At 42.7% G+C, this 26,680-nt stretch overlaps 1 protein-coding gene across 4 annotated transcripts in view; it reads left to right on the forward strand.

The window, feature by feature from the left end:
• KIAA2012 (KIAA2012 ortholog) overlaps positions 1–26,680 on the forward strand; it is a 126,276-nt gene that overhangs the window by 95,619 nt on the left and 3,977 nt on the right. For all 4 annotated transcript variants that reach the window (XM_061381696.1, XM_061381701.1, XM_061381711.1 and 1 more), the window contains 5 exons: positions 12,202–12,292; positions 14,851–15,016; positions 20,631–20,745; positions 22,901–23,238; positions 25,516–25,718. In XM_061381696.1, coding sequence (XP_061237680.1) covers positions 12,202–12,292; positions 14,851–15,016; positions 20,631–20,745; positions 22,901–23,238; positions 25,516–25,718 — 913 coding nt within the window. The remainder of the gene's footprint in view (positions 1–12,201; positions 12,293–14,850; positions 15,017–20,630; positions 20,746–22,900; positions 23,239–25,515; positions 25,719–26,680) is intronic.

Below are 26,680 nucleotides of genomic sequence, written 5' to 3' on the forward strand. Positions count from 1 at the left end.
AACAAAGTATTAGTACCCCAAATGCACCAAAAACTGCTACTAATAAAGAATGAAAAAGACAATGAACCCAAATGAAAAATGGGTTGTTGTGGTTTTTTAGTTTATTGTTTTTTTAAGGGGGGGAACCTAAATAAATAACCATTTATTTATTAGTCAAACTTGCTAATCATGAAAATTCAAATTAAAACAAAGAGATATCATTTCATATAAATCAGATGAGCAAAAAAATTTTAAGTCTCTAAACACTCATTATTAATAAAGGTATGGAGTTTTAGAAACTCAGAGCAATTTGGAAATACCCAATAATACCCAATAAATTGAATGGATGGACAGAGGATGAGATGGTTGGATGGCATCACCAACTCGATGGACATGAGTTCGAGCAAGCTCCAGGAGTTGGGTGATGGACAGGGAAGCCTGGTGTGCTTCAGTCCATGGGGTCACAAAGAGTCGGACGCAACTGAGAGACTGAACTGAACTGAATAAATTGAAGATGCATGTACTCTGCAACCCAACAAGTCCATTCCTAGATATACCTTAGAGAAACTCACATATAAACAGTTACTCAAGAGGGTACCTTGCAGCATTGTTTGTAATCACACACAAAAAAAACAAAAACCTGGAAATAAAACAGCCATCAACAGCAAAATGGATAAATAAATTGTGGTAGGTTTATACAATGGAATGGGCTTCTTTGTGGCTCGGACAGTAAAGAATCTGCCTGCAATGCAGGAGACTGAGCTTCTATCCCTGGGTCAGAAAGATCCCCTGGGAATGGCAACCCACACGAGTATTCTTGCCTGGAAAATTCCATGGACAGAGGAGCCTGGGGTCACAGAGTTGGACACAACTGAGCAAGTAACACCGTACAATGGAATGGGGCTTCGAAGGTGACGCTAATGATAAAGAACCCACCTACCAATGTAGGAGGCATAAGAGACACTGGTTCAATCCCCTGGGTTGGGAAAATCCCCTGGAGAAGAACATGGCAACCACTCCAGTAATCTTGCCTGGAGAATCCCATGGACAGAGGAGCCTGGTGGGCTAGAGTCCACAAGGTCACACAGAATCAGACACAACTGAAGTGACTTAGCATGCACGTATACAATCGAATAAGGTACAGCAGCTTAAAATGAATGAATGGAAACTGTGCGCATTAACAGGGATTAATCTCAAAAACATGGACTTCTCAGGTAGCTCAGAAGTAAAGAATCCACCTGCCAGGCAGAAGACACGGCTTCAATCACTGGGTTGGGAAGATCCCCTGGAGGAGGGCACGGCAACCACTCCAGTATTCTTGCCTGGGAAATCCCATGGACAGAGGAGCCTGGCAGGCTACAGTCCATAGGATCATAAAACAGTAGAACATGACTGAGTGACTAAACAACAAGAACAATCTCAAAGACAAAATGATAAGCAAAATAAAGCATGTTGCATAAGTGATACAATACTATTGATACGAAGTTTTAGTATGTAAAATAACATCATCTGTTGTTTACAGGTGTCGCATTCTTTGCGACACCATGAATCGCAGCACGCCAGGCCTCCCTGTCCATCACCAACTCCCAGAGTTCACTCAGACTCACGTCCATCGAGTCAGTGATGCCATCCAGCCATCTCATCCTCTGTCGTCTCCTTCTCTTCCTGCCCCCAATCCCTCCCAGCATCAGGGTCTTTTCCAATGAGTCAACTCTTTGCATGAGGTGGCCAAAGTACTGGAGTTTCAGCTTCAGCATCAGTCCTTCCAAAGAACACCCAGGACTGATCTCCTATAGGATGGACTGGTTGGATCTCCTTGCAGTCCAAGGGACTCTCAAGAGTCTTCTTCAACACCACAGTTCCAAAGCATCAATTCTTCAGCACTCAGCTTTCTTCACAGTCCAACTCTCACATCCATACATGATCACTGGAAAAACCATAGCCTTGACTAGACAGACCTTTGTTGGCAAAGTAACGTCTCTGCTTTTTAATATACTATCTAGATTGGTCATGGAGAAGGCAATGGCACCCCACTCCAGTACTCTTGCCTGGAAAATCCCATGGATGGAGAAGCCTGGTAGGCTGCAGTCCATGGGGTCACTAAGAGTCGGACACGACTGAGCGACTTCACTTTCACTTTTCACTTTCATGCACTGGAGAAGGAAATGGCAACCCACTCCAGTGTTCTTGCCTGGAGAATCCCAGGGACGGAGGAGCCTGGTGGGCTGCCATCGTCTACGGGGTCGCACAGAGTCAGACATGACTGAAGTGACTTAGCAGCAGCAGCAGCAGGTTGGTCATAACTTTCCTTCCAAGGAGTGTCTTTTAATTTCATGGCTGCAATCACCATCTGCAGTGATTTTGGAGCCCAGAAAAATAAAGTCTGACACTGTTTTCACTGTTTCCCCATCTATTTCCCATGAAGTGATGGGACCAGATGCCATGATCTTCATTTTCTGAATGTTGAGCTTTAAGCCAACTTTTTCACTCTCCTCTTTCACTTTGATGAAGAGGCTTTTTAGTTCCTCTTCACTTTCTGGCATAAGGGTGGTGTCATCTGCATATCTGAGGTTATTGATATTTCTCCCGGCAATCTTGATTCCAGCTTGTGCTTCTTCCAGCCCAGCATTTCTCATCATGTACTCTGCATATAAGTTAAATAAGCAGGGTGACAAATATACAAAATACACAGCCTTGACGAACTCCTTTTCCTATTTGGAACCAGTCTGTTGTTCCATGTCCAGTTCTAACTGTTGCTTCCTGACCTGCATATAGGTTTCTCAAGAGACAAGTCATGTGGTCCGGTATTCCCATCTCTTCAAGAATTGTCCACAGTTTATTGTGATCCACACAGTCAAAGGCTTTGGTATAGTCAGTAAAGCAGAAATAGATGTTTTTCTGGAACTCCCTTGCTTTTTTGATGATCCAGTGGATGTTGGCAATCTCTGGTTCCTCTGCCTTTTCTAAAACCAGCTTGAACATCAGGAAGTTCACAGTTCACGTATCGCTGAAACCTGGCTTGGAGAATTTTGAGCATTACTTTACTAGCGTGTGAGATGAGTACAATTCTCTGGTAGTTTGAGCATTCTTTGGCATTGCCTTTCTTTGGGATTAGAATGAAAACTGACCTTTTCCAGTCCTGTGGCCACTGCTGAGTTTTCCAAATGTGCTGGCATATTGAGTGCAGCACTTTAACAGCATCATCTTTCAGGATTTGAAATAGCTCAACTGGAATTCCATCACCTCCACTAGCTTTGTTTATAGTGATGCTTTCTAAGGCCCACTTGAGTTCACATTCCAGGATGTCTGGCTCTAGGTCAGTGATCTCATCATTGTGATTATCTGGGCTGTGAGGATCTTTTTTGTACAGTTCTTCTGTGTATTCTTGCCATCTCTTCTTAATATCTTCTGCTTCTGTTAGGTCCATACCATTTCTGTCCTTTATCAAGCCCATCTTTGCATGAAATGTTCCCTGGGTATCTCTAATTTTCTTGAAGAGATCTCTAGTCTTTCCAATTCTGTTGTTTTCCTCTATTTCTTTGTATTGATAGCTGAGGAAGGCTTTCTTATCTCTCCTTGCTATTATTTGGAACTCTGCATTCAGATGCTGATATCTTTCCTTTTCTCCTTTGCTTTTCACTTCTCTTCTTTTCACAGCTATTTGTAAGGCCTCCTCAGACAGCCATTTTGCTTTTTTGCATTTCTTTTCTTTGGGGATGGTCTTGATCCCTGTCTCCTATACAAAGTCATGAACCTCCGTCCACAGTTCATCAGGCACTCTGTCTATCAGATCTAGTCCCTTAAATCTATTTCTCACTTCCACTGTGTAGTCATGAGGGATTTGATTTAGGTCATACCTGAATGGTCTAGTGGTTTTCCCTACTTTCTTCAATTTAAGTCTGAATTTGGCAATAAGGTGTTCATGATCTGAGCCACAGTCAGCTCCTGGTCTTGTTTTTGCTGACTGTATAGAGCTTCTCCATCTTTGGCTGCAAAGAATATAATCAGTCTGATTTCAGTGTTGACCATCTGGTGATGTCCATGTGTAGAGTCTTCTCTTGTGTTGTTGGAAGAGGGTGTTTGCAATGACCAGTGTGTTCTCTTGGCAAAACTCTTTTAGCCTTTGCCCTACTTCATTCCATACTCCAAGGCCAAATTTGCATGTTACTCCAGGTGTTTATTGACTTCTTGATTTTGCATTCCAGTCCCCAATTGCGACCCACTCCAGTACTTTTGCTTGGAAAATCCCATGGACAGAGGAGCCTGGTATGCTGCAGTCCATGGGGTCGCTGAGTCGGACACGACTGAGCGACTTCACTTTCACTTTTCACTTTCATGCACTGGAGAAGGAAATGGCAACCCACTCCAGTGTTCTTGCCTGGAGAATCCCAGGGATGGGGGAGCCTGGTAGGCTGCCCTCTATGGGGTCGCACAGAGTTGGACACGGCTGAAGCAACTTAGCAGCAGCAGCAACCCCTATAATGAAAAGGACATCTTTTTTGGGTGTTAGTTCTAAAAGGCCTTGTAGGTCTTCATAAAACCGTTCAACATCAGCTTCTTCAGCATTACTGGTCGGGGCATAGACTTGGATTACCATGATATTGAATGGTTTGCCTTGGAAACAAACAGATATCATTCTGTTGGTTTTGAGATTGCATCCAAGTACTGCATTTCAGACTCTTTTGTTGACCATGATGGCTACTCCATTTCTTCTAAGGGATTCCTGCCCACAGTAGTAGATATAATGGTCATCTGAGTTAAATTCACCCATTCCAGTCCATTTTAGTTCGCTGATCCCTAGAATGTCGACATTCACTCTTGCCATCTCTTGTTTGACCACTTCCAATTTGCCTTGATTCATGGACCTAACTTTCCAGGTTCCTATGCAATATTGCTCTTTATAGCATTGGACCTTGCTTCCATCACCAGTCACATCCACAACTGGGTATTGTTTTTGCTTTGGCTCCTTCCCTTCATTCTTTCTGGAGTTATTTCTCCACTGATCTCCAGTAGCATATTGGGCACTTACCAACCTGGGGAGTTCCCCTTTCAGTATCCTATCATTTTGCCTTTTCATACTGTTCATGGGGTTCTCAAGGCAAGAATACTGAAGTGGTTTGCCATTCCCTTCTCCAGTGGACCACATTCTGTCAGACCTCTCCACCATGACCCGTCTGTCTTGGGTGGCCCCACATGGCATGGCTTAATTTCATTGAGTTAGACAAGGCTGTGGTCCATGTGATCAGATTGACTAGTTTTATGTGATTATGGTTTCAGTGTGCCTGCCCTCTGATGCCCTCTTGCAACACATACCGTCTTACTTGGGTTTCTCTTACCTTGAGAGATACATGGGGTATCTCTTCACAGCTGCTCCAGCAAAGCGCAGCCACTGCTCCTTACCTTGGATGAGTCGCCCCTCCTGACCTTGAACGTGGAGTAGCTCCTCTCAGCCCTCCTGCACCCGCGCAGCCGCCGCTCCTTGGATGTGGGGTAGCCCTCTCGGCTGCCGCCCCTGACCTCAGATGTGGGGTAGCTCCTCTCGGCCATTCCTGCACCATCACAGCCTGGTAACTCTACTGGTTGTTAAAATCTGAAAGTACTGTTAGTGTGTGCAATCAGTGTATCCAACTCTTTGCCACCCCATGGACTGGGGCCCGCCAGGCTCCTCTATCCAAGGGATTCTCTAGGCAGGAATACTGGAGTGGGTTGCCATTTCCTCCTCCAGGGGATCTTCCCAACCCAGGGATCGAACCCACATCTCCTATGACTTCTGCATTGGCAGGCAGACTCTTTACCACTGAGCCACCTGGGAGAGACCTGTGTAGGAGAGGAAAAACTTTTCTTCTACTCTCTTTGAGGCCCTAGCTGGGCCTGAAAATTAAAATGACAAAGACAGACTAAGAGAAAAGCACACAAATTTATTTGATATAAGCTTTATGTCACATGGGAGGTTTTATAAAGAAATAAGGACCAGAAGAAGTGGTTAAGCCTGAGCATTTTTTTAAGTAGGTTTGATGAAGAGTGGAGAGTTGTGGGAAAATGTGATAGGAGAAAGGGATATGTACAAAGGGTAATCAAGTCGAGGAAGGAGAGCAAGGCTTGTTTGTCTGCTTTCCTCTCAGAGTCCCTCTGTCTTCAGAGATAAGGGTGCTCCCTTCCTCCAGGTATTGAGTTGGCCAAAAAGTTCTTTTGAGTTTTTCCATAACATCTTACAGAAAAACACAAACAAACTTTTTGGCCAACCCAATAGAACCTACTTCTTACATGAGTAGCAGGTCTGATAATTTGCACTCCCCTTTCTCATATTCCTTCCACTTAAAGTAGTCAATATGCCAAGGTGCAGTGTTTAGGGGGTAGCATATTCTGAAGTCAGTCAGTTGATAAATACCAAATTTAAGGGCTTCCATGGTGGTTCAGTGGTAAAGAATCCGCCTATATTGCAGGAGATGGGAGTTCAATCCCTGGGTCGGGAAGACCCCCTGGAGAAGGAAATGGTGACCGACTCCAGTATTCCTGCCAGGATAATCCCACGGACAGTGGAGCCTGGCGGGCTGTAGTCTATGGGGTCACAAAGAGTTGGACATGACTTAGTGACTCCCCTCTGGGGAGAGAGTGAGGGAAATAGGATTTTATGTGATACAATAAAGCCTTAGATGATATCTGAATTGTTTTATCTCTTCAGAAAAAATGTGCATCGAATATGGCAAAATGTTAAGATTTCACAAAGGTAGGTGGTAAGTACATGGGTAATCATTATACAGTAGTTTTTCTATGCTCTGCTGTTTTAGCTTTTTTAAAAACAGTTAAAAGAGATGGGCATACCAGACCACCTGACCTGCCTCTTGAGAAACCTATATGCAGGTCAGGAAGCAACAGTTAGAACTGGACATGGAACAACAGACTGGTTCCAAATAGGAAAAGGAGTACGTCAAGGCTGTATATTGCCACCCTGCTTATATGCAGAGTACATCATGAGAAATGCTGGGCTGGAAGAAGCACAAGCTGGAATCAAGATTGCCAGGAGAAATATCAATAACCTCAGATATGCAGATGACACCACCCTTATGCCAGAAAGTGAAGAGGAACTAAAAAGCCTCTTCATCAAAGTGAAAGTGGAGAGTGAAAAAGTTGGCTTAAAGCTCAACATTCAGAAAATGAAGATCATGGCATCTGGTCCCATCACTTCATGGGAAATAGATGGGGAAACAGTGGAAACAGTGTCAGACTTTATTTTTCTGGGCTCCAAAATCACTGCAGATGGTGATTGCAGCCATGAAATTAAAAGACGCTTGCTCCTTGGAAGGAAAGTTATGACCAACCTAGATAGCATATTGAAAAGCAGAGACGTTACTTTGCCAACAAAGGTCTGTCTAGTCAAGGCTATGGTTTTTCCTGTGGTCATGTATGGATGTGAGAGTTGGACTGTGAAGAAAGCTGAGTGCTGAAGAATTGATGCTTTGGAACCGTGGTGTTGGAGAAAACTCTTGAGAGTTCCTTGGACTGCAAGGAGATCCAACCAGTCCATCCTAAAGGAGATCAGTCCTGGGTGTTCTTTGGAAGGAATGATGCTGAAGCTGAAACTCCAGTACTTTGGCCACCTCATGTGAAGAGTTGACTCATTGGAAAAAACTCTGATGCTGGGAGGGACTGGGGGCAGAAGGAGAAGGGGACGACAGAGGATGAGATGGCTGGATGGCATCACCGACTCGATGGACGTGAGTTTGAGTGAACTCCAGGAGTTGGTGATGGACAGGGAGGCCTGGTGTGCTGCAATTCATGGGGTCGCAGAGTCGGACACAACTGAGCGACTGAACTGAACTGAAAATTGTAGGCTATTAGTCAAATACTGACTTGGTTTATTCCAATACTTCCTAAATATAAGGTTGTTTTACTAGAGAAACAACAAAACACTCTTCTATGGTCCACTTCCCAGCGACAGGATATCAATTCTAATCAAAACCGTGAAATCACACTAGTTGTAAACCCTCAGCTTTTGGTCAATACAAACGCGCCCTCTGCTGGTCATATAGTGCTTTGTCCCAAATTTCAAAACAGTGGTGAAGAGCAGTGAAATCCGTTCCATCAGACAGATTTTATTAAGCCCGCAAATTAGGGAAAGAAACCTTCACAGAATTCCTCTTAATCACAAAAATACTTAAATCAGTTCCAACTCTCTATTAATATTTACATGTTATCCGAGACAAAATAAATTCCGGGTACCAAGCCAATCAACCTTTCCAGTTTCCTCAGCAACCTCATACACTGACAATTTTGTCCACACTCCAAAGTCTGGAGGTTGATGTATGAGACAGTAGATGCCATCCTTAACATTTGGGAATAGCAGAAAGGAACCCAAGTTCCTCTGCATGGCAGTGCAGACACCACTGAACACTGAAAAATGAGTAAATTATTACTAGTATTAAGGGAATAATGCTGGTGGGATAACAGGTACATTTTTTCTTTTCAAATCTTTTTTTGAAGTTACCAGTTCAGTTGCTCAGTTGTGTCTGACTCTTTGCAGCCCCATGGACTGCAGCACACCAAGCTTCCCTGTCCATCACCAACTAAAGCTTCAGTGATGCCATCCAACCATCTCATCCTCTTTTGTCCCCTTCTCCCCCTGCCTTCAATCTTTCCCAGCATCAGCGTCTTTTCCAATGAGTCAGTTCTTCATATCAGGTAGCCAAACTATTGGAGTTTCAGCTTCAGCATCAGTCCTTCCAGTGAATATTCAGGACTGATTTCCTTTAGGATGGACTGGTTGGATCTCCTTGCAGTCCAAGGGACTCTCAAGAGTCTTCTCCAACACCACAGTTCAAAAGCATCAATTCTTCAGCGCTCAGCTTTCTTTATGGTCAAACTCTCACATCCATACATGACTACTGAAGAAACCATTGCTTTGACTACATGGACCTTTGTTGGCAAAGTAATAACGTCTCTGCTTTTTAATATGCTGTCTGTTGATCATAGCTTTTCTTCCAAGGAGCAAGCAACTTCTAATTTAATGGATGCAGTCATCATCTGCAGTGATTTTGGAGCCCAAAACAATACAGTCTCTCACTGTTTCCATTGTTTCCCCATCTATTTGCCATGAAGTGATGGGACCGGATGCCATGATCTTAGTTTTCTGAATGTTGAGTTTTAAACCAACTTTTTCACTCTCCTTTTTCACTTTCATCAAGGGGCTCTTTGAAGTTATGATATCTTTAAATAAACAAAATTGAGGAAAAATCAATTAATTCATGCAAGAATCTACTGCTCAAAGAGAGAAGGGATTGAATATTAGAGTCTTCGTTTCAAAAAGTTTTTTTTTAAACTTTTTAAATTATTTCATTTTTCTTTTGTTTTACTTTGTGCTAGTATCCATCTTCCTGACTAAAATTTAAGCTTCCTGAGACCAGGGTGTGTATCCATCCTACTCACCACTATATTCCCAGCACCTAATATAATGACCATCATGTAGCAGGTATTTAATAAACATGGGATAAATGAAGGAATGAATGACGATTTCTTTGGCATGTAAATTGGTACAAATTTTCTGGGAAGCAATTCAGCAATAGACATTTTACCCTTAAGACTGTACATTCTTCAATCGTAATAGATGTGGACAAAGAATTAAGTCCTTTGGTAAACAGAAACATTCCTTATAAGCATATGCTATATAAAGTACATTTGTTATAAAAATTCAAAACAACTTGAATTTTAATAGCTACATGTTTGGTTAAGTCAGTTAAGGTATCCATATGATGAAATGCCATGCTGGTATTAAAATCATTTTTAGGATATTTAATGATACAGGAGATTCTAATAACATAAAAGTTGATTTGAATTATATGTATTATTTCATTAACTTATTAAAATATGAGTATATATTTACTATATATGCATGAAAGTATATACACCAAAATATTTGCTGTAGTTGTATGTAAGTACAACTACATACATAAAACCTTGACCATGAGTCAGGGTTTTTTGGGTTTTGGGGGTTTTGTTGTTGTAGTGGTGGGTTAATTTTTTGGGGGGGTCTTGTTTTTAGCAGGTGCCAGCACTGTTTTAAACACTTTATTTGTATTAATATATCTTCAGTTCAGTTCAGTTCAGTTGCTCAGTCGTGTCCAACTCTTTGCGACCCCATGAACCACAGCACGCCAGGCCTCCCTGTCCATCACCAACTCCCGGAGTTCACCCAAACTCACGTCCATCGAGTCGGTGATGCCATCCAGCCATCTCATCCTCTGTCGTCCCCTTCTCCTCCTGCCCCCAATCCCTCCCAGCATCAGTCTTTTCCAATGAGTCAACTCTTTGCATGAGGTGGCCATATAACTTAACTTTGTTAAGCTTTTTAAACAGCCTTATAATAAATTATACCTATTTAAATTGTACAATTAGATAAATTATCTTTAAGTGTTAAATATTGCTATTTTTCTATAAAGATTTTAATGCAATCAACTTCACTTTTCCTTAGATTTTAATTATGTATAATTATTTAGTAGAATATAAAATTATTCTACCATCAATTTTCTTCTATAGAAACATTAAATATTGCTATGATTTGAAGGGGCAGCTTCTAGTTTTCTGGAGATATAATTGACATATAACATTGTAATTAGTTTAAGAGGTACCACACTATGATGTGATATATATTGCAAAATGGTTACCACAGTTAACATCAGTCAGCACACACAGTTACTTTTTTTTCTTGTGATGAGAACTCAAGATCTACTAGGTAAGTTCTGATACATATCTATACTCGTGAAACTCACCACAATCAAGACAAAACATTTCATCTTTTCCAAACGATTCTTCTGCCTCCGGTCTCTAACACCAGTCTCTCTCATTTCCAAACCAATCTGCTTTCTGTCACTATAGACTGGTTTTCACTTTCTAGAATTTACTAAATGGAAGCATACCATACATACCGTTCTTTGGTTGCTTTTACTCCACATAATTCTTTTGAGATTCATCCATATTGTTGAGTGTATCAAAACTTCCTTTCTATTTGCTACTGAGCAGTCTTGCATTGTATGTGTATACTAGCATTTTATCCATTCACCTGTTGATGGGTATGTCGGTTGTCGCAAGTTTTTGACTATTGCAAATAAAGTTGCTATGACCATTTGTGTATAAGTACTTGTGTGGACATATGCTTTCATCCTTTTTGAGTAAAATACCTAGAAGTATAATGGCTGGATGATATGGTATATTTAATATTTAATTTTTCAGGAAACGGTCAAACAGTTTTCCTAAGTGGTTGTACCATTTTATATTTTAACCAACAGTGAATGAACATTCCAGTTCCTCTGGATCTTTGTTAATTCTCAGTATAGTCAGGCTTTTTAGTCATTCTAATAATTACATGTTGATGGGGAGGGTTCTTATTTATACTTGTGTTTTCCTATTTTCTTCAATGAAATATACCTTTCATAATTAAAAATTGTTTAAAGTAACTAAAATAAAAAGTATCCTAGTCTAATATGAAGTCAGTCTGGAGACTCTTCTCATTCTAAAAACTACCCAGTATGGTCTTCAGAGAACCCAGCAATAGCTGTGTAGCCTGCATAAACCTTCCTCAAAATATAACAGTTTTTTCATCAATTTTCTTTTCAAGGTTATAACCACGCTGGGGTTTTAAGAAAAAATTTAAACACACATAAACCCCGTTAACATATTATTTCCTCTTTCTGTTTTCTCTTCCAGCTCTTATTCATCTACACACATATTTTATAGAGCTTTAATACACAATTCTATAGTTTACTATTTTTTACTTGTCGTTGTATCATATTTTCCATACTACTGATTTATCTTTTCAACCATAATTTTAAATGTCAAAATAATGCATTGCAAATTTCCCATTGTTTGGCTGTTTCTAATTTTTTATTATTGATCATGTAATGAACAACTTTGTACAAAAAGCTTGTTTCTTCTTTTAAATTTTTTCCTTATGATAATACCCAGGAGTGAGATTCCTGATCAAAGACAAGAACGTTTTTCTAGATCTTGATATGTACTGTCACATCGCTTTCCCAGTGGGGCTTACTGATTTTAATATCACTTGCCATGTGTCAGCTCTAGTTTCTGCAGCATTTGCGAATTTCCTAGGTATAACATACCCTATTGTTCTAATTGGCATGCTGTTGACTGCTCACCAGGTAGATGTATTCTCGTGTCTGGGATCACAGCCTGCTGTCCTTTGCTGATTCAGGATGCTTTTTGTCTTCGCAGACCCAGTGCAGAGGAATATGACCCTTGACCCTCTTTGTGCTTCGCTGGCCAAGCACATGCAGACCCCTGAGGCAGATACTGTCCAAAAGGCGTAAGCATTCAAAGCCGTCCTAACATGGACTTCTCAACTTTTGTTTTTCTTTGCTTTTAATGAACTTCATTTCTGTTTTTTTCTAAGCCACGTGAAGACTCTCAGCTAACCAACCACAGGCTCTGGCAACCAGAATCAAATTACTGGCTAAGAAACAAAGATTTGGGGGAAGGATTATATTGTGATGTGTTTCCCACTTTTAAACCTGTTCTTTGGCTGGGTGGGTGAGAAGCAAAGTTGAACTCTGAACCGTGTGGAAGCCACTTTCTCCGTTTTTCCACATCGGAGCTCTGCGGCCGTGCCCAGAAAGTAGAGGTCTGTCAACTCAACCTTGGTTTCTCCTCTTAGCATTCACTCAGCCCTGGGTAAAATCAGTAATACCATTAATACTAATAAATTGCTAACATGTATTAAGTGCTTCCTACGTGCTATGTGCTAACTATGAGCTCATCAGCCAGCAGCTCAGACAGTCAGGCTCAGTCACCTGACCTAAGCCTTGTTTGGCAGTAGCAGCTGGAACGACAGCCTCCTGTGACCTCCCATGAGCCTCAGTGATTGGCGAATCTGCCCTCACCTGCCTTGTGGTAGAACGATTCCCTCCTGGGTCAAAAAAAGGCTGGGCGTTCCCTAGGAATAAAGAAGGACGAGCACTTGGGTGGTGAGGCAGCTATCTGAAGAATTCCACTTTTTAACTTTTGTATTTCATCTTCTCCAAATGGATTTAAACTGCTTATAATAACGCACACCCCCCACCCCAGCCTATCCACCAAAAAAAAAAAAAAACTAGATAATATAAAAATGTATATATATTTTTTAATCTGGAGGAAAAGAAAAAACAACATCAACAATCTCCAATAAGTGACTAAAGTTCAGACTTTCAAAAAAAAGAGAAAACTGAAAAATAGAAAACTTCAGACTTTCAGACTGAATGTGAAAGCAAAAAAAGCCAGAAAGGAGCAACTCAATCAGGTTTTGTGGTTCTTGTTTGCAGCATGCTTATTCCTCAGGGGAAATAAAGGTTTTCCTACCACTAAATTCTAAAGGATACTTCTATGGGTTTTTATAGAGTGACATTGAATGACTTAAAGACTCATTTATTTATAGGAAATTCCATTTACCTCATTCGACAAGTATTTCTCAAGTTTCTATAGTAAGGCTCTGTACTAGCCCAGCACAGTAAATATAATACTGATTTAGCTAAAAAATAAAATCTTCAGGACCAGGCCTGGCACAACAGTAGCTGCTGCAGCAGCCATCACTGAATCCATGTGGCTCTGTCGTGGTGACATTTTTACCTGGAGAACGTAAGTCATATGCCCTCCAGGCACATGGTCCGTGACAGCGGTTCTACACAGGATCATACTCATACAGCAGTGAACTTTGGTGGCTGAATTTGATCAAGAATAGAATTCAGAGGGTATAAAAAATGGATATATAGGTAGGTTCATGTTCTGATGACACTCTTTCTTAAAGGTCACTTTTTCTTCAACTAAGCCACAGATAAAAGAAACTTCAGCCTGAGAGAACCCCAAAAGTGAAGGCCAGACTTTCTAATCTCCTTTATTCAGGGATGTGTTGAGAGAAAGAGGGCTGACCACGTGTGTAAAATGCCCGCCACAGTGCAGTGCCTGGCAGAGCACAGTGGTTCAGTCAGCGTTTGTTCATTTTCCCCTCTTTCTTGCTCACTAGAGGTTTTCTTTTTCTTTGTAATTGAAGTATGGTCATCATTTACGATGATGTTGAATGGTTTGCTTAGAAACGACCCAAGCTCATTCTGTCACTTTTGAGGTTGTACCCAAGTACTGCATTTTGAACTCTTTTGTTGTCTATGAAGGCTATTTCTTCTAAGGCATTTTTGCCCATAGTACTAGATATAATGGTCATCTGAATTAAATTCACCCATTCCCGTCCATTTTAGTTCACTGAGTCCTAAGATGTCCATGATCAGTCTTACCATCTGCTGCCTGACCACGTCCAGTTTACCTTGATTCACAGACCTAACATTCCAGGCTTCTATGCAATATTGTCCTTTACAACACTAGACACATCCACAGCTTAGGACTGTTCCTGCTTTGGCCCGGCCGCTTCATTCTTTCTGGAGCTATTAGTAATTGCCCTCTGCTATCCCCCAAAGCATATGGGAGGAGGTCTTATCTTGGTGTCATATCTTTTGCCTTTTCAAACTGTTCATGAGGTTCTCTAGGCAAGAATACTGGAGTGGGTTGCCATTTCCTCCTCCTGTGGACCACATTTTGTCAGAAGCTCCACTATGACTGCTCTGTCTTTGGTGGCCCTGCATGGCATGGCTCATAGCTTCATTGAGTTATGCAGGCCCCTTCGCCACGACAAGGCTGTGATCCAGTTTCAGGTGAACAGCAAAGTGATTCAATTATACATAACTTTTTTTTTTCTGGTTCTTTTCCATTGTAGGCTATAACAAGGTATCGTCTAGAGTTCCCTGTTCTATACAGCAAATTCTCTTGTTTATTCTACATATAGTGGTGTGTACACCAGAGTTTTTCTTTAGTTTGGTTCTGCTGTTTTACTTTTTTCCAAAGGAGCAAAGATTATAATGTACACCATCGGCACAGAGGACTTTCAGGACATGGGCCTGACTCACCAGAAGGGCTGGATCCTATAGACACATCTTTTCTTCCAAGAGGAAAAGAAGGGAAGACTGAGCCAAGGCTGTTCAACCAGAAGACATCAAACAACATCAGTAACGTGAGTGTAAACACCTAGGTAGGCGCTTGGTCCAAAACCCCACCTGGAAGGTGCTCCCATCACAGTTGCCATGTCCAGTTGTATAGACTGCTTACTAGACAAGGCCAACTGCAAAGGGGGCAGTGAGAGCTCAAATCCACTCTGTGGTTCACTCACTATGCCCTGCATCCCAGTAATGGGTTGCATCTTTCTGAAGCAGGGGGTACCCTTTTCTAATTTCTACAAAGGTACTAGAAGGAAGCTTAGTTTTCCTACACTTTCATATCATTTCCGACATCAAATGTGTGAAGGCTTTTCCCACATCAACCAATTCTTCAGCTCTCTGGAGACCAACCAGGTGACCTACAATTCTACTCTGACGCTAACTACCAGGAATTAGCACAGACCCCACAGGTTAAGGGCTCAGTCCCACATGCCTGTTCTACTTCAGCCACCAAGTCTCAGGTTGTCACCTGTACTTCTGATCAAAAAGCTATAAATAGGGGGTTCCTACAACCCATCCTCAGTTTCAGTAATTTGCTAGAATAGCTCAGGAAACATTTACTTACTACTACTGATTTATTACAAAAGATATTTTAAAGGATACAGTAAGTCCCCTACATACAAATGAGTTTAAGAGCATGTTCATAAGTTCAGTTTGTTCATTAAGTCCAATAAAGTTAGCCTAGGTACCCAGCTAACACAGTCAGCTATATAGTACTATACTGCAATAGGTTTGTAATACTTTTCACACAAATAAAGTAAAGTGAAGTCGCTCAGTCGTGTCCGATTCTTTGCAACCCCATGGACTGTAGCCTACCAGGCTGCTCAGTCGATGGAATTTTCCAGGCAAGAGTACTGGAGTGGGTTGCCATTTCCTTCTCCAGGAGATCTCCCCAACCCAGGGATCAAACCCAGATCTCCTGCACTGCAGGCAGACACTTTACCATCTGAGCCACCAGGGAAGCCCTTTCACACAAAGAATTCATAACAAATACAGAAACAAAACATTTTTATTCTTCCCTAAAATTGGCCGGCAGTGCTTGAGACCCGGGTTCAATCCCTGGGTCAGGAAGATCCCCTGGAGAAGGGAATGACAACCCACTCCAGTATTCTTCCCTGGAGAATCCCAAGGACAGAGAGGAGCCTGGCGGGCTACAGTCCATGGTGTCCCAAAGAGTCAGACACAACTGAGCGACTAACACTTGAAAAGTAGAGTAGAACAGTGCTGGCGTACAAGGGCTGGCATTGGGTGAACATCCTGGTCTTGCAGTAAAGATACTGTACTACTCTATCAAATTGTAAAGTACACAAAAGCACAACCACTTGTAGAGGACGCATGCATGTGACAATGTACACCAGACACGTGAACTAACATGTGATTGGACATGCAAATGCATGTCCACATCTTTGGAAGTTCACAACTTGAAGGTTCATATGCAGGGGACTCACTGTCCACGTGAACAGCGAGGAAGAGACACACAGGGCAAGGCCCTGACGGGTCCCAAGCACAGGTGCTTCTGTCCCCTTGGAGTTTGGGATGTGCCACCCTCCTACCACACAGATGTGTTCACCAGCCCTGGAGCAGTCTGAACACATTTGGTTAGAGCTTTTATGGGGGCTTTGTTACACAAGCAGAATTGATTAAGTCACTGGCAAATGGTGATTAATGCAACTTCTAACCCTTCTCCCCTCCTCTAAGGTAGTGGGAGGGGCAGGGGGCTGAAAAGTCCAATGTTCTGATCACGTGATTGGTTCTCCTGGTAACCAGTGCCCCTTTTTAGGGGCTTTCCAAAATAATGGTATTAACATAATCTCAGGTGCTGTTGAAAGGGGCTTGTTAATGAATAACAAAAGACAATCCTTTCATGTTTATGCTCCAGAAGTTACAGGCATGTCTCTCATTTTATTGTGTTTCACTTTATTGGCTTCACAGATAATGTGATTTTACATATTGAAAGTTCAAGCAAGTCTATCAGCACCATTTTTTCGAACAGCATTTGCTCATTTCATGTCTCTGTGTCACATTTTGATAATCTCGAAACATTTCAAGCTTTTTCATTATTATTGTATTTGTTTTGGTGATGTGATCAGTTCAGTTCAGTCGTGTCCAACTCTTTGCGACCCCATGGACTGCATGCAGCACGCCAGGCCTCCCTGTCCATCACCAACTCTTGGGGCTTGCTCATACTCATGTACATCGAGTCACTGATGCCATCCAACTATTTCACCCTCTGTCATCCCGTTCTCCTCCTGCCTTCAATCTTTCCCAGCATCACAGTCTTTTCCAATGAGTCAGTTCTTCGTAACAGGTGGCCAAAGAATTGGAGCTTCAGCTTCAGCATCAGTCCTTCCAATGATATTCAGGACTGATTTCCTTTAGGATGGACTGGTTGGATCTCCTTGCAGTCCAAGGGACTCTCAAGAGTCTTCTCTAACACCACAGTTCAAAAGCATCAATCCTTTGGCACTCAGCTTTCTTTATGGTCCAACTCTCACATCCAAAATGACTACCGGAAAAACCATAGCTTTGACTAAACAGACCTTTGTTGGCAAAGCAATGTCTCTACTTTTCAATATGCTGTCTAGGTTGGTCATAGCTTTTCTTCCAAGGAGCAAGTGTCTTTTAATTTCATGGCTGCGGTCACCATCTGCAGTGATTCTGGAGCCCCAAAAAATAAAGTCAGCCACTGTCTCCACTGTTTCCCCATCTATTTGCCATTAAGTGATGGGACTGGATGCCATGATCTCAGTTTTATGAATGTTGAGTTTTAAGCCAAATTTTTCACTCTTCTCTTTCACTTTCATCAAGAAGCTCTTTAGTTCTTCATTTTCTGCCATAAGGGTAGTATCATCTGTGTATCTGTTACTGATATTGATGCTAAAGTGTGATCAGTAAGTGATATTTGATGTTACCATTGTAATTGTTTTGGGGTATCATGAACCATACCCATATGAGATGGTCAATTTAATCAATAAATGTGTGTGTTCTGACTGCTCCACCAACCAGCCGTTCCCTCTGTTCCTTTCCTCAAGCCTCTCCCCCACCCCCATTCCCCGAGACACGACAACATTGAAATCAGGCCAGTTGATAACCCTGCAGGAGCCTCTAAGTGTTCATGTAAAAGGAAACGTCTCCTGTGTCTCACAACAGCGAACAACAACTCATGTTTCTCAATTTATATCAAAAGCTAGAAATGGTTAATGAGGAAGCCACGTGGAAAGCTGAGAGGGGCCAAAAAGCTTGGCCTCTTGCACCAAATGGTTAGCTAAGTTGTGACTGCAAAGGAAAAGTTCTTGAAGGAAATTAAAAGTGCTACTCCAGTGAATACATGAATGATAAGAAAATAAAACGGGCTTATTGCTGATATGGAGAAGGTTTAAGTGGTCTGGATGGAAGATCAAACCAACCACAACATTCTCATAAGCCAAAGCCTAAACCAGAGCAAGGTCTTAACTTTCTTCAATTCTGTGAAGGCTCAGAGAGGTGAAGAAGCTGCAGAAGATGAATTTGAAGTGAGCAAATGTTGGTTCATAAGGTTTAAGGCATGAAGGTGAAGCCGCAAGTTATCCAGAAGCTCTAAGATAATGAAGGTGGCTACTCTAAACAACAGATCTTCAATGTTGATGAACAGCCTTATGTTGAAAGAAGATGCCATCTTGGACTTTCAGAGCTGGAGACACATCAATGCCTGGCATCAAAGCTTCAAAGGACAGGCTGACATCATGTTAGGGGCTAATGCAGCTTGTGACTTGAAGTTGAAGCCCGTGCTCATTTACCATTCCAAAAATCCTAGGGCCCTTAAGATTTATGCTAAATCTATTCTGCCTGTGTTCTGTATGTAGAACAACAAAGCCTGGATGACAGCTTATCTGTTAGCAACGTGTTTTACTGAGTATTTTAAGCCCACTGAGACCTACTGCTCAGAAAAAAAAAAAGATCCCTTTCAAAATATTACTGCTCATTGACAATCAGCTAGGCCAGCCAAGAGCTCTAATGGAGATGGACAAAATTAGGGTTGTTTTCATGCCTGCTAACACAACATTCTGCAGCCCACATATCAAGGAGTCATTTTGACTTTCAATTCTTATTTTTTAACAAATACACTTCTTAAGACTATAGCTGCCACAGTTAGTGATTCCTTGGATGGATCTGGGTAAAGTCAATTGAGAACCTTCTGAAAAGTATTCACCATCCTAGATGCCATTAAGAACATTTGTGGGGAATTCCCTGGTTGTTCAGTGGCTAGGACTTAACACTTTTACTGCTGCAGCCCAGGTTCAATCCCTGGTAGGGGACCTAAGATCCCACATGCCTTGTGACACGGCAAAAAAAGAAAAAAAGAGATTACAATTTGTTGAAGGCTCAGATAATAGTTAACAGTTTTTTTGCAATATAGCATTTTCAAATTCAGGTATGCGCACTGTTTTTTTAGACATAATGCTACTGCACACTTTAATAGACTACATAAGTAAACATAATTTTCATATGCCCTGAGAAACAAAATACTCATGTGATGTGCTTTATTTCCCATATTCACACTGTTGGGGTGGTCTACAACCAAACCCACACTATCTCTGAGGTACGTTTGTGCAAGGGTTTTAGGAGCTCTGTGTCAGAGGCTAGGTTCAAAGACCAAACATATATTTCTTATTTTGTCACAATATTATAGGTACTAAGGGGGGTAGTCATGGCCTGACTGTGCCATCCCGTTAGAAAGAAACACTATATTGTCCCAATCCTTGGGGAAAGGTGAAAACTGACATAGCCATGGTCATATGCTTGAAGTTTCCCAAAAGCTAGCAAATGATGCAACAGTGAATACAGCTGGCTTTGATTTAAACTAGTTAATCATTAATTGTGGCGATAGCAATCTGTCAAAGGTGAAAACTGCTTCACTTTGATCCAGCTCTTGTAGATGATGGTTTAGCATCAAAAAAGGGGACAGGATTTCCCTGGTGATCCAGTGGTTAAGAATCCTCCTGCCAATGCAGGGGACATGGGTTGGATCCCAGTTCAGGAAGATCCCCCATGTCACAGGGCAACTAAGCCCGAGCACTGCAACTACTGAAGCCTGCACTCTGAAGCCCAGCTCTGCAACCAGAGAAGCCACCCACGAGAAGCCCACTCTCTGCAACTAGAGAAACGCCTTTGCAGCAAAAAGACCCAGCACAGCCAAAAAGATATAACTAAATTAAAAAAAAATTTTTGTAATTATTTAAAAAGGGGGGGCAGATCATCAAGCACGTTCTATTTCTCTTTTCTTCTATGAAATTATACCTGAAATTATATCAAAGGCTGAATCTTAGGATCTCCCCTCTGGCTCCACACTCTCTGTCTAATTCATTTGCTTCATCTGGAACCCATATAAATTCCATTCTAAGCCATTCTGTCTTGTTCAACATAATCTCCCTTTTCTTCTGTTTTCTATTTTTATTTGTTGGCTATTGGGATCTTAGTTCCCTGACCAGGTATTAAAAGTGCTGAAGTCACTTTCAAAGTGAAAGTGACTATTGAAAGTCCAGTCCTAACCACTGGACTGCCAGGGAATTCCCAAAATAATCTCCTTTTGATTTTTTTTTTCCCCTTGCTTTCTACTTTAAAATGTTCCCTTTCCTTAATTTTCCCCTTTAGGAGATGGAATTGATTGAAAAAGCCAAGAGCAGGAAAAGGGCCAAGACAGATAAGTCCAAGGCACCCAAGAGGGAGAAAGAAGGAAAACTTCGTGAGGAAGCAGAGGCTGCTGTTGGTAAGAGTCCATCCGGGAGAAGACACCTAATGGGAGCCGGAAGGTGTCACGGAGAATCAGCATGGATCCTATGGGACAAACTGTCTATGCTGAGTCTCCTTGATGACCACAGCTAAGATGGTGTTGCGCCCTTACTTCATGTCAGTATCTTGGGAGACAGGGATAGAGGAAACTGGGGGACCTGGAGGCCTGTAATTAACAAGAAAGGAAATTACAAAAATAATACCAACACCTACTAAATGAACACGCAGTGTATTAGTGATAGCTTACGGTGAACGATGTCAGATTCTTGATCTCCAAAGAAGACTTAGCTTTGGGACCAGGCTTGATCACTCAAAGGGACAAAGAAAGCTTCTGACATAGACATCAGAAGGAGGGTGGAGAGTGCCCCACTCGCTAGTCTTAGGAAGGGAATTATATACTTTTTAAATTAGTTATTACAATAAATCAAACGAATGTCTCAAGGTTGTAAAGATCTTACTAGACCCACTCCCATAATATACATTTTAAGATAACAAGATTAGTCAGAAGGTTTTTCAGGAAGGAGAAACATGTCCTCAAGCAGGATACATTATTGTTATATAGTCCTTACTAAGGAATGTAGAAAAAAACATTTGTCATTTCCTCCTCAAGAATTCCAGGCCCCTATCTCCTCCTTGAGAGCCCCAGACCCTTTTTCCTCCTCAGGGACCCCAGACTTCTTATCAACCTGCCTAGGAATTGACTCTCTCATTAGGAGCTCTGCATTTATGATGTCATGAAATCCCCACATATCCTTAAAGCAAGCACCATTATTATATCATGTGGAGAGGCTGGCTGATTTGAGTAACACTGAACAGTAAAAAGTGGTGGACCCAGGGTCTGAACCTGCCATTTGATTCCAAACTCATGCCTTTCAAACCCTGCCTCTATGAATAATAAACAAGTCACAAGCTGAGAATTGGGCCATGAGAGCATTTGGGAGGGAGAAGTTTGCAGCATGCTCTGAATGGTTACTCCAGCTACCATTTTTCCTCTTGGTTCATTGTGTTGCACCTCACTGGGAATTCAGGTGCCTATGCTTCTGAGGACCTTCTTTCTCTTTAAATTAACTTTTATTGGAGTGTAGTTGATTTACAATGTTGTGTTCTGAGGACTTTCTTTAACCTGAAACCTACACTCATTCCTTCCTGGCCATGTGAAGACCCTCAAAACAAATCAAAGGCTGTAGCAACGAATGACACTGCATAGCCAGCCTCCTGGGCCAGATTTTTTTTTTTTTAATTGAAGTGTAGTTGACTTACAGTGTTGTGCCAATCTCTGCTCTACAGCAAAGTGACCCGTTTATACAATATAGACATTTTTAATATTCTTTTCCATTATGGTTTATCACAGGATATTGAATATAGTCCCCTGTGCTATATAGCGGGGCTCTGTTGCTTATCCAGATCTATTTTTGAGGTCTGCTTTTTAAAGTCTTGTTGCATTTACGTTGCTGTAGCCTGTAACTTGGGTAGCATTGGCAGGACTGGAAAAAGAAATACTTGTGGCCCCCAGTGGTGAATTGAGAAAGAAGCCCTAGAGTATGGAAGGCTCAAACTGTGCCAGGTTACAAAGTTGCAACCTCAAGCTAGACTCTTGAGCCATGATTTTCCAGCTGTGCCTGTAGGTCTTCTTCCCTCCAGAGAGCCTTGTCCCCACCATAGGTCAGGGTGAATCAGAACTCTTTTAGTAGCAAGACTGCTGATTACAGTTGAGGCAGGTTCTCAAAGGGTGGTCTATGGGCTGTGCTGTGCTAAGTCGCTTTAGTTGTGTCTGACTCTTTGTGACCCTATGGACTGTAGCCGGCCAGACCCCACTGTCCATGGGATTTGGGTTGCCATGCCCTCCTCCAAGGGATCTTCCTGACCCAGGGACTCAGCCCACATCTCTTATGTCTCCTGCATTGGCAGGTGGGTTCTTTACCACTAGCACCACCTGGGTCTATGGACTACCCTTCTCAAAATCTTTGGAGTGATAGCTAAAATGCAGATTCCTACAAAATCAGACTCTAAGGGTGGGCTCAGGTATCTGCACACAGATGATCCCATTGCACATGGGAGTTTTAAAGTCACTGAAAAGGATACAGAGATCATGTTTATTAGCTATGCCTCTATCCCCAATTGTTCCCTCCTAGGAAAGTCAAAGGAATCAAAAGCTGAAAAGAAATCACAGCTAATTTCCAAAGGGAAAAAAACAGGAGCCAAAGGGAAAAGGACACGGAAGGAGGGGAATCTGGAAACAGCTGCGGAGCTGAGTGGGCCTGATGGCATTAACTCTAAGGAAACCAAAGACCGCTCAGGTGGAGGTTTCTTCCGCTCAGGCTCTGGTGTAGAGGACCCTTGGGTCTCTTCCAAAGTTGAAGCTCCTGAGAGCCAAGTTTCTATAGATGGAAGGTCATCACCCACCCAGACTGCAGCTGTCCCTGGAAACATGGAACCTGAAGAAGAGAGAAGCCACGAGGACCCTTCCAAGGTAGGCTTCAATATTCTCACTCTGGCCAAAGGGATCTCTGTCCTCACTGGTACAACTGCAGAGGTGGAGAAAACTTCCCCGGATTATATTAAACTGCCTAATTTTATTTATTTTACTTTGTTTTTTCTGACCCTTTAAGATGCCAGATCTGATAAAAGACACTAGGGTGGCAAAGTCCCTCTGAAATGAGACATTCTGTGAGGCTCCCGAACTGCCAGGCCATGTACCCACCCCTCATGAGCAGAAAGGTGGCACAGCACTTGTCTGTGAGAAGTACAGGCCTCACAGTTAAAAGGAAAGGTGAATTCAGGCCTCAGAGCCAAGCACATATTCTTGACTAAGCCAGGAGTTTATGCACGGCTTGCCTCCCCAACACTGTAGAAATTCCTCCATCCCTAATCTGCTTTACTGTGGCACAAAGCTGGGCCACAGGCAACTTACACACACACATCTATCTGCCTTTTCTTTGAACACTGCAAGCATACCCACAGCTAAACCACTACGGTTAAACTCACAGAAGTTACATGCAAACAGGAACAATTCTGCTGAATTTCATTTAATCTCTACAGCCACACTCGTGACCCAGGTACGATGCACCCCATTTCATACACCTACAAGCTAAGATTAAAAGGGTTAGATGTTTGCTGCCAGAAGTTGGGCAACCATCAAGTGGCAGAGTCAAGACTTAGATCTTTTGACTCCAAAAGAGCTCCAGAGCTCTTGCACTATTTTTAATTATTATGTATTTATTTTATAGCCCCTGGTCTTCCAAAAAGGATTTCAGGAAGCTTTTTCCTTTCTGGTTCTCAGTTCTCCCAGCTGCCAAGGCTACAGCATTCTACTCTATATAGCAGATGAAAATTTTAAGCTGTGGGCAGAACTTCTCTGAGCCTGCTGTAGACTCAGAATTTCTAGATTTATTGTCAGTACATAGTACTGCACTGCCTCTGCAAAGGCTAAATAAGATAAGGAAGTACCCACCCCATACTGGATACACAGAGCTGCCATGGGACAGTGGCCATCCAGTGTTCCCCTCAGAGGCATACTTCTGACTGAGGAGGAGGCATCAGGAAGAACAAGAAATCTAAGATGCTCTTCACAGAAACTGAGAGAACGTTTCATTGGAAAAGTGGATTTGCATAAGATTAAATAGGAGTCTGACACATCTACACCTAGGACTGCCCCTAAAGGAGCCTTTAGCTCGAACCTGTGGTTCTGACCCCTGGCTTCACACTAGCATCACTGCAAGACATTTTTTAAAACCACCAAGAAAAATAATATATTTTTAAGTAGGTGGTTGGGGTGGAGAAGTTTCCTGGCAGTCCAGTGGTTAGGACTCTGTGCTTCTACTGCCAGCCAGGTTCAATCCCTGGTCAGGGAACTAAGATCCCACAAGCCTTGCTGAGTAGCAAAAAAAAAAAAAAAAATTTTTTTTAATTAAAATTTAAAAACCTGCCAAGGCCTCCCACCTAAGTATTCTTATTTAATTGGTCCGGGTGGGGCTTTGGCCTCAAGTAATCTTTAAAAGCTCCTTGGGTGATTATTAGACACATATAGCAGACATGGTCAGAGAAGGCAATGGCAACCCACTCCAGTACTCTTGCGTAGAACATCCCATGGATGGAGGAGCCTCGTAGGCTGTCATTTAGTGACTTAGCAGCAGCAGCAGCAGCAGCAGACATGGTAGCTCAGCTGGTAAAGAATCTCCTGGGTCAGGAAGATACCCTGGAGAAGGGATAGGCTACCCACTCCAGTTTTCTTGAGCTTCCCTGGAGGCTCAGATGGTAAAGAATCCACCTGCAATGTGGGAGATCTAGGTTTGATCCCTGGGTTGAGAAGATCCCTTGGAGGAGGGCATGGCAACCTACTCCACTATTCTTGCCTGGAGAATCCCATGGCCAGAGGAGCCTGGTAGGCTACAGTCTATGGGGTCGCAAAGAGTCTGGCGACTAAGCAACTAAGCACAGCACAGCAGGCATTATGTTGGCACTTTCACTGTTTGAGTTAATTCTGGTAATAGCCAGCCAAGAGGAAGACAGTTTAGACGAATTAAGTTGTTACCCTTGAATTCTGAAGCAAGTAAGAGAGAGACTTGGATCCAGGTCAGTCAGAGCCCAGAGCCCGAGCCAGTGGTAGCAGAGTTTGTACAACTGTGGTCAGAGTGTGGAAACCACCTTATCTCTGATTAGAGGCCATGTGGTGGGGGTGGAGGAGGGCGCGCTGCCAAGATGAGGTCACCAGTGATCACTGCTCACAGACAACACTCTGGCTCCTCAGGCCTTCCTCGTCAAGAGGGAACAAGAGAAGGCTTCCCGGGACAGGCTTCGAGCAGAGCGGGCTGAGATGAGACGGCTGGAGGTGGAGAGGAAGAGAAGGGAGCAGGAGGAGCAGAGGCGGCTCCAGCAGGAGCAGCTGGAGAGGGCAGAGAGGATGAAGGAGGAACTGGAGCTGGAGCAGCAGCGCCGCGTGGAGGAAATCCGGTGGGTGCAGAGGTCGTGGCCACGGCTGTGACGGGAAGCTGAAGACAAGTGGGGCTGACTTCCTCTGGGGGTACATTGGCTCTGAGGCTCATCGTTGTTGTGTTCAGTCGTTTAGTCATGTCTGACTCTGCGACCCCATGGACTGCAGCACTGCTAGGCTTCCCTTCACCACCTCCCAGAGCTTGCTCAAACTCATGTCCATTGAGCCAGTGATGCCATCCAACCATCTCGTCCTCTGAGGTCCCCTTCTCCTTCTGCCTTCAATCTTTCCCAGCATCAAGGTCTTTTCCAATGAGTCCACTCTTTGCATCACATGGCCAAAGTATTGGCGCTTCAGCTTCGGCATCAGTCTTTCCAATGATATTCAGGGTTGATTTCCTTTAGGATTGACTAGTTTGATCTCCTTGCTGTTCAAGGGACTCTTTAAAAGTGTCTTCTCCAGAGGCTCATGCCCTAAAGGGAAACGGCATGTCTCATTTTATCCTCAGTTATCCCAGGAACAGTCTGAACCAAAGATAGATAAGGTGTCTTAAACCGTTAGGGTTACTCCAGACAGATGTTGGTGGATCTTCCTGGGAAGGCTTTGAGATCCGTTCCAGCAAACATTTGTTATGCCTCTTGCCACACTGTCTGCATTTCACAAGGCCCTTCCATAAGCTTCTGGGCTCATTTAATCTTCCCAACTACCCTGTGAAACAGGAACTTCAAAATCCATTTGATAAGAATGGAAAATGAGGATCTGGGAACTGAAGGCCGGGTCCCAGAGCACAGAGCTGTCGAAACTTTCAGGCTTCTAGTTTCAGTCCTGTTGTGTTCTGGCTTCTGCTGTTCAGTCAGGCTTCCCTTGGAAAAGGAGTCTCTGCATGAGATGCTGTTTGTGAACTACAGCCTGCAAAGCCTCCACCAGAGACAGAGCTTGTCCTGTAAGGACACTGCAGTGTTTCTGCCATCTCCCTTACCTG

This window comes from Bos javanicus, chromosome 2, assembly GCF_032452875.1.
Source record: "Bos javanicus breed banteng chromosome 2, ARS-OSU_banteng_1.0, whole genome shotgun sequence".
Lineage (NCBI taxonomy): Eukaryota > Metazoa > Chordata > Mammalia > Artiodactyla > Bovidae > Bos > Bos javanicus.